This window comes from Octodon degus, unplaced genomic scaffold (genome assembly GCF_000260255.1).
Source record: "Octodon degus isolate 3935 unplaced genomic scaffold, OctDeg1.0 scaffold00011, whole genome shotgun sequence".
In the NCBI taxonomy this organism is placed as follows: domain Eukaryota; kingdom Metazoa; phylum Chordata; class Mammalia; order Rodentia; family Octodontidae; genus Octodon; species Octodon degus.
This window is the reverse complement of record NW_004524587.1, coordinates 12,250,314-12,257,737: the sequence shown is the minus strand read 5'-3', so window position 1 is coordinate 12,257,737 and position 7,424 is coordinate 12,250,314. Positions and strand designations below refer to the sequence as shown.

The 7,424-nt window shown below is 47.1% G+C and overlaps 1 protein-coding gene across 1 annotated transcript in view; it reads left to right on the top strand.

Annotated features, from left to right (window-relative positions):
• The window catches only part of Wwp2 (WW domain containing E3 ubiquitin protein ligase 2), a 134,785-nt gene that overhangs the window by 21,358 nt on the left and 106,003 nt on the right, over nucleotides 1-7,424 (top strand). Inside the window, exons 3-4 of the mRNA XM_004625815.3 lie at nucleotides 2,186-2,333; nucleotides 2,655-2,776. Coding sequence (XP_004625872.1) covers nucleotides 2,186-2,333; nucleotides 2,655-2,776 — 270 coding nt within the window. The remainder of the gene's footprint in view (nucleotides 1-2,185; nucleotides 2,334-2,654; nucleotides 2,777-7,424) is intronic.

The following is a 7,424-nucleotide window of genomic DNA, read 5'->3' as shown; positions in this document are numbered from 1 at the left end:
TTTTGGTGGAACCGGGGATTGAACTCAGACCCTTGCGCTTGCCAGGGAAGCACTTATTCTACTGAGCCATCTCCCCAGCCCCCTTTTCTCTTTTTTAAACCTTCCTCCTCACTCTACCTTTTGGGCCTGGGGAAGAATTACGCTGAAAACCACCTGGAAGTAGAGTTGACCTTGCGGAGTTGTGGGCCTAGTATCACCTCTCGGAGAAGTGTCTGGGAGGAGGTTTCCTAACCCTCGACAGAGGGGCCTCGGGTGGGCACAGTCTTGGCATCACAGATGAGGAACATGAGTTCCATCTTCTGATTTGAGACACAGGATGGACGACACCTAGGTGGGCTTCCTTCCCGGGTCAGGCGTTCTCCAAGACCGGTGTCGTGGGGAGAAGTGCCGCACACGGGGCTGTGAGCACAAGAGGAACGCAGACGCTGGCAGGCCTGACAGAGTGCGCTCAGCCTCGCGAGGAGGGGAAGAACAGCTGGAGGGAGACAGGGCAGTCCTGTAAGCAAGCCGGGGTGCAGGCAGCCTGGCAAATGCATGCCTAGCACAGGGCGCCTGTCATACAGCTTGTTCTACATTACCTATTATCTTTTTTTTTTTTATTTTAGAGAAGGGTCTACAGGATGTTCAGGGTCTCAATAGTAGATCAGACTCATAATAATCCGCTTGTTTACATCTTCCCAAGAACTGGGATTACAGGCGTGCCTCCATGCTCAGTCTCAGTCGCTGTCTTAGCACACCCCAGAGGTGGGGCCGGCACGGCAGGTCCGGGGATTGAACCTCAGCCCCTGCACCTGCTTGCAGGTGCTTTAATCCGCTGAGCTATTTGGCCAGCCCTCCCTATTATCTTTAAACCACTTGAGAAATCTGAATGATTTCCGAGGAGCAAAGGAACGTAAAACTGACGTTCCTCCCAGCACCCTGACGTTAGGAGGAATGGAAATACTCCTCTAGCACTGATAGCAAGTGGTGTGGTTTTACTCTTTGTGGTAAGGTGTTGTGTAGTTCTGAGAACTTAAAAAACAAACAAACTTCATATCCTTTAGGGGAATACTCAGCAACACATGAAAATACATACTTTTGTGGTAGTTTGCCCAAAACAAAAAAGTTGCAAATAATCTTTTCAACAATGAAAAATAAGGGCCTGCCAAGATAGCTCAGGGGATTAAAGCACCTGCTTAGGCAGATGCAGAGGCCGGGGTTCGATCCCTGGCCTGCCATGCCAGCCCCACCCATGCTGAGACTGCGATTGACACTTGATGTGGTGGTGTGCCCTTGTAATCCCAATGCTTGGGAGGCTGAAAACAGGAGAATCACTACAAGTCCAATGTACGTAGTGAGATCCTGTACTAAATATATAAGAAAGAAAAAATAGTATACCTTACAGTAGGCCTATGTCACAGCCATTTAAAATTGATTTTCTTGATCTAGGACTGTAGGCCAGGGAAGAGGACTTCTCTAACATGTGAGAAGCCCTGGGTTTGATTCTTGGCATTGGAAAAAAAAAAAAAAAAAGATTTTGGCCTGGCAAGTGCAAGGTCCTAAGTTCGATTCCTGGTACAAAGAGAGAGAGAGAGACAGAAAAGATTTGGAGAGGATAATTTTTTTAAAGAATAGAGAAGGGGGCTGGGGAGATGGCTCAGTGGAGTAAGCGCTTCCCTGGCAAGCACAAGGGTCTGAGTGCAATCCCAGGTTCCATAAAAAAAAAAAAAAAAAGAAGAAAATAAAACTTAAAAGTCTAGAGGATTTTCAAGTAGTAAATTATTAATGATAATTAACAGTCGGTATCCCATAATGATAGTTTTTTGAGACAGAGCCTCACTATGTAGTTCAGGCTGGTCTTGAATTCACTATGTAGCCCAGGGAGGCCTTGAATTTGTGGTAATCCGTCTGTCCCAGCCTCTCAAATACTGTGATCGCAGGCGTGTGCTACCATGTCCTGTTCTCCATAACGATAATTATGGTTTCATATTAGACATGATTTTTTTCTGTTATCCTTAATTTTGGAAGAATATATTTCTTTAAAGGTTTTTTTTTTTTGAGAATCTGGACAAAAAACAAACAAAGCCAGGAACCTCCCCCCACCCAAAAAAAAAAAAAAAAAAAAAAAAGCCAGAACATGGGCCACAGGGGGGCAGCTGGGAGGCCTTGACTCATCTAACTCTTTTTTTCTCCCTTGCCGACCCAGTGGTGTCAGCAAAGCCCAAGGTGCACAACCGGCAGCCGCGCATCAACTCCTACGTGGAAGTGGCGGTGGACGGGCTCCCCAGCGAGACCAAGAAGACGGGCAAGCGCATCGGGAGCTCGGAGCTGCTGTGGAACGAGATCATCATCTTGTAAGAGAAAGACGCCTCAGAGGGACGTAGGGCAGGGGCCCAGCAACAGGGTGAAGGGCCGGGTACTGCTCAGTAACACGTGCCTTGCACGACAAGCGTTTGTGGAGATTCTGAGAATCCCCGGCCTCTGACCAGGGCTTTCTGCGCCCTGAACTCACAGTCTTTAATGGGGGGCCGCAGGGTTGGCGTCGGGGTAGAGACTGCTGCGCCTGGCTTCCTGCCCCCCTCCCCTAGATGTCAGCAATGTAGTTTATAGTTTTCTCCCAAGTTATGGGGTGTGACACGTGCTGGGAAGTGATGAATCAGGTGCTTGTTTTCCAGGAATGTCACGGCCCAGAGTCATTTGGATCTGAAGGTCTGGAGCTGCCATACCTTGAGGAATGAACTGCTAGGCACGGCCTCCGTCAATCTCTCGAGTGTTCTGAAGAACAATGGAGGCAAAAGTACGTACCGAGGGGTGGCGGGCAGCCGGGGCAGGCAGCTCGGTCTCCTGGGTGTGCGTGCACGTGCGTGTGCCCGGGTGGGGGGGGGGGCTGTCACAGTGTGGTGCCAGGACAGCACTGCCCTTTGCATCTGCTTCTCTTTGTGATTATTATTTTTTTTTAAATTTTATTTATTTATGTGTGTGTGTGTGTGTGTGTGTGTGTGTACATGTGTGCGTGTGGCCAGTTCAGCCCACCAGGGGGCGGGGCTGGCTGGCATGTGGTGCTGGGGGATTGAACAGCGGTCCCTGTGCTTTGCTAAGCTTGTTCTTAGTAGGTGCTTTAGACCACTGAGCCATCTCACCAGCCCTTTCTCTTTGTAATTATGAAGACCCGTGCTATACCAAGCTCAGCTGTGAGATGCCTCTGGCCCATGCCACTGCTGTCAGCGTCTGTGAAGGAGCAAAATAGGCTCTGTGCCCTCCCGTGGCACTAACTGGCTTGTGCGCATGTGCAAAGGGGAGGCCGGGGGTGGGGCCTGCACACATGCACTGGGGTTGGGTGGTAGTGATGTGTGGCTGCACGCTCCTGGGCCCTAGGTGGCTGGCATTCTCCGAGGAGGCAGCCCAAGCAGCACAATCAGCTGCCTCTGCCCTGCACCCTTATCCCTGGCTCAGAAAGCTTCATTCAGAGCTACAGGGTGAGAGGGCACCTCTCAGCCTATGTCTGCAGTGTTTCTGATGTGGTGATTAGCAGGGACATGGGATTAGTAGAGACATGCGAGGATAGGGGGCATGTGTCCCTCACCGTGGGGCTTCTCTTCCTGCGTCCTCTTCCTGGACCCGTCTTCCTTCTGTGGGTCCTTCCAAGAGGCGAATCATTGCCCCGCAGGCCTTTTTCTTGCTACTGGGCCTCAGCCAGGGCCAGGCGAGTCACCTTGGCCCTGGGCCCTATGCTGATTCTGTAGGTAGCCTCCTGGTGCAGGCCTTAGTCTTCTGGGCTGGTTTTCATTTTCCCAAACCCTGGCCTGCTTTTTATGCTTTATCAGAAGCTATTTATTTATGAGTAGAAAATACGTATTGGGGGAAAGCTTCCTTCCCCAGGAGAGACAGGTTTTCTGAGTGGATTGCCCGAGAAGATCTTATTTCTGATGCCGTTTGGAAATACATTTTTGGACATTGTCGTAGTAGGAGGCAGAACCAACATGGGTGGACTTTTCCTGCCTTTTTTATTTGTCCAATAAATTCAGGTACTTTACTTTTGTTTGTTGTGCTGCCTCAAAGGTCCTCATGCATGCTAGGCAAGAGTTCTGCCACAGGGCTCTGTCCTCAGCCTGAAAGTACTGTAGCTTCTGATCATAGAAGTGATTGTAGTCAGGCGTGGCGGCACAAGTCTGTAATCCCAGTATGCAGCAGGTGCAAGATCGCTGCAAGTTTGAGACCATCTGGGCTGTATAGAGAGTTTAAGCCCAGCCTGGACTAATAGTGAGACCCTGTCTCTCCTTTTTTTTTTTTTTTGGTGGAGCCAGGGATTGAACTCAGGCCCTTGCGCTTGCCAGGGAAGTGTTTATTCCACTGAGTCATCTCCCCGGCCCCATGAGACCCTGTCTCAAAAAAACCAAAACCAACACTCTCCCTAATAAAGTAATTATAGGATACTGGGCATGGTGGTACATGCTCACAGTCCTGGCATGGGAGGAGGGGCTAAGACAGGAGGATTGCTGCAAGTTCAAGTGCAGCCTGAACTACATGATGAGACCGTGTCTCAAAACAAAAGCAACTGTAGAAAAATGGGAGATTACAGAAAAGCAAAAATACAAAATAAAATTCACTTTTCAGCCTAGCACACAGATACTGTTATTGCTCACATTTTTATGTGCATGTTATGGTGTGTCTAGTTGTCTCCACAAATCCTCATGCACTTATGGGGCAGACTTCTAGGGTTTGTGATTAATTTCTGATCCAGTGCTGAGATTATGGGTTAAGCGCTACTCCTGGCCTGGGGCAGATAGCGTGAATGCAACACGAAGGAGACAGACTTGTTCTCTGTTGCCGTTGTTGCTGCTACTCCCGTTTGCTCTTGCTGTTTTGCTCTTTGCCGCCACCGTGAACTGCTGCCCTCTGCCATGTGCCACTCTGCCTTGGAGCCAGCTGACTATGGACTGAAACCTCCACTAACTGTGAGCTAAATAAGCCTTTCCTTCCTTCATTTTGTTTTGTTTTTTAAATTTTATTTATTTATGTGTGTGTGTGTGTGTGTGTGTGTGGCCAGCTCAGCCCACCAGGGGGCAGGGCTGGCTGGCATGTGGTGCTGGGGGATTGAACCGCGGTCCTTGTGCTTTGCTAAGCTTGTTCTAAGTAGGTGCTTTAGACCACTGAGCCATCTCACCAGCCCCTCCTTCCTTCATTTTGGGTTTGGGTATTTTGTCCTGGCAATGAGAGAAGAGCAACTGAGGCAGTACATATCCTTTTAGCTTTTGTTTATTCTTTTGCACAGAGATTAGTGCAGTGTCCCTTGATTCATGAACTTAATTTGTTCCATGAATCTGGGGAAGATGGTCGAGTTTGTGGTCATGCAGAGCAGGTGACTATGGTTTTGTGCCTCACCTGATGTTAATTTTGCAAAAGGAAGCAAATTTTGCTGAATGCCAAACATTACGTTATTTCAGTGAAACAACAAAATTGAGATCACAGGTGAACATATTTTATAACATGCCTTTTTCTCTTTAAAGTATCTCAACATATCTTTATTTTTATTTATTTATTTTTATGAGCAGAATATATTTATTGAGGGAAAGAAAGCTCCTGTCCAAGAGAGGGACAGGAGGGGGGCCCGAGTGGGTTGTGCCCCTGGGAAGCTGTCTCTTCCAGGAACTTTTCCTGGAAGAGTAAAACCATGTGGTGAAAGAAAAGCAAACTCATACCTCCGTCCAGTGATGTCAGTGGAACCCTCCAAAATGATATAGGGAGAAAAACTGGTCTCAGATGGGTGACCTCCAAATGATATAGGGAACCTCCAAATGACACAGGGAAAAATGATCTCCCAGCCTGACCTGCATGAGTTCGTGTTCTCTAAAACTGAAGGATGAATTTTAGGAACAAATGGAGCTTATGAGCAGAATATATTTATTGAGGGAAAGAAAGCTCCTGTCCAAGAGAGGGACAGGAGGGGGGCCTGAGTGGTTGTTCCCCCCATATCTTTATTTTTAATTTGATAAAATATACATTACAAAATTTCCCTCCTTAACCATTGTCCTCTACAGCTCAGTGGCATTAAGTTTATTTACCTTGTTGTGGAGCCATCATCCCATCCATCCCCACAATTCTTTTCTTATAAAATTTGTCCCCATCAAACAACTATTCTGTCTTCGCCTCTTTTTCCAAGGGCATGAAAACCACCTTCCCCCGTTTATCTCTGTGCGCTGCATGTGAGCAGAAGCAGGACTTGCTCTTTCGTGACTGGCTTCTTCTCACTCAGCCTAGTTGCTCCAGAGTTCTTCACGTTGCCCTGCATGTCAGGATTTCCTTCCCTTCATAGGCTGAATGGTGTTCCACTCCAGGGCTGGCCCGCGTTGTGTTCATCTATCTTTCTGAACACTGATGTGACTTCTGACTGTTATGAATAATGTTGTAATAAACAGAGGTGCAAATGTCCCTTTGAAACTCTACTTTCCATTTTTTGGCTACTCAAAAGTAGACTGCTGGAGCAGGTATGTGTTTGTTTATTGCCTGAGGTGCTGAACGTCTTATGCATGCTAGGCACTCTGCCACTGAGCTACACCCCAGCCCTAAGTTTTGTTTTATTTTTATTTTTTTTAAATTTTTTTTTTTAACATTTATTTATTGTGTGTGTGTGTGTGTGTGTGTGTGTGGCCAGCTCAGCCCACCAGGGGGCGCAGCTGGCTGGCATGTGGTGCTGGGGGATCGAACCGTGGTCCCTGTACTTTGCCAAGCTTGTTCCAAGTAGGTGCTTTAGACCACTGAGCCATCTCTCCAGCCCCACCTAAGTTTTGTTTTATTCACATAGGGCCTTGCTATGCAGTTCAGACTGGCTTAGAATTCATTGTGTCGCCCAGGTCAGCCTCAAACTCAAGGCAATATTCCTCTCTCATTATGTTGAGTGCTGGGATTATGTTGTATACCATAGGAGTGGGTTCTAATTTTTTGTTTTTTGAGGCACTGATACTATTTTCTGTGGCTGGGACTGCCGGGTATGGTGGCACACACCTAATCCCAGCACTTTGTAGGCTGAAGCAGGGGGATTGCAGTGCATTTAAGGCTGGCATGGGATGTGTAGTGAGTTCAAGACCAGCCTGAAATATATAGTGAGAGCCTGTCTCACAAAAGCAAACAAAATAAACAAAAAAAGAAGTAATGTATGGGAGCTGCTTTGAGACTGTGGTCCCCATCACGCTTCCTCTCACTAGGCTTTGTATTAAAAAATGACTTTCCTTTGATGGTGACAATTTTTTTTTTCTAATTTTATCCTTCCTTCTGTACTTATTGGTTAGCACAAAACTGCAAGAAGGAGTTTTCCTGTTCTCTATGCATACATGTAGGTAGGTATATATTATCTGTCTCTGCATATTTTATTCAATGGATTATAGTTTATTTTTTAAAAATTTTATTTATTTATTTATGTGTGTGTGTGTGTGTGTGTGTGTGTGTGT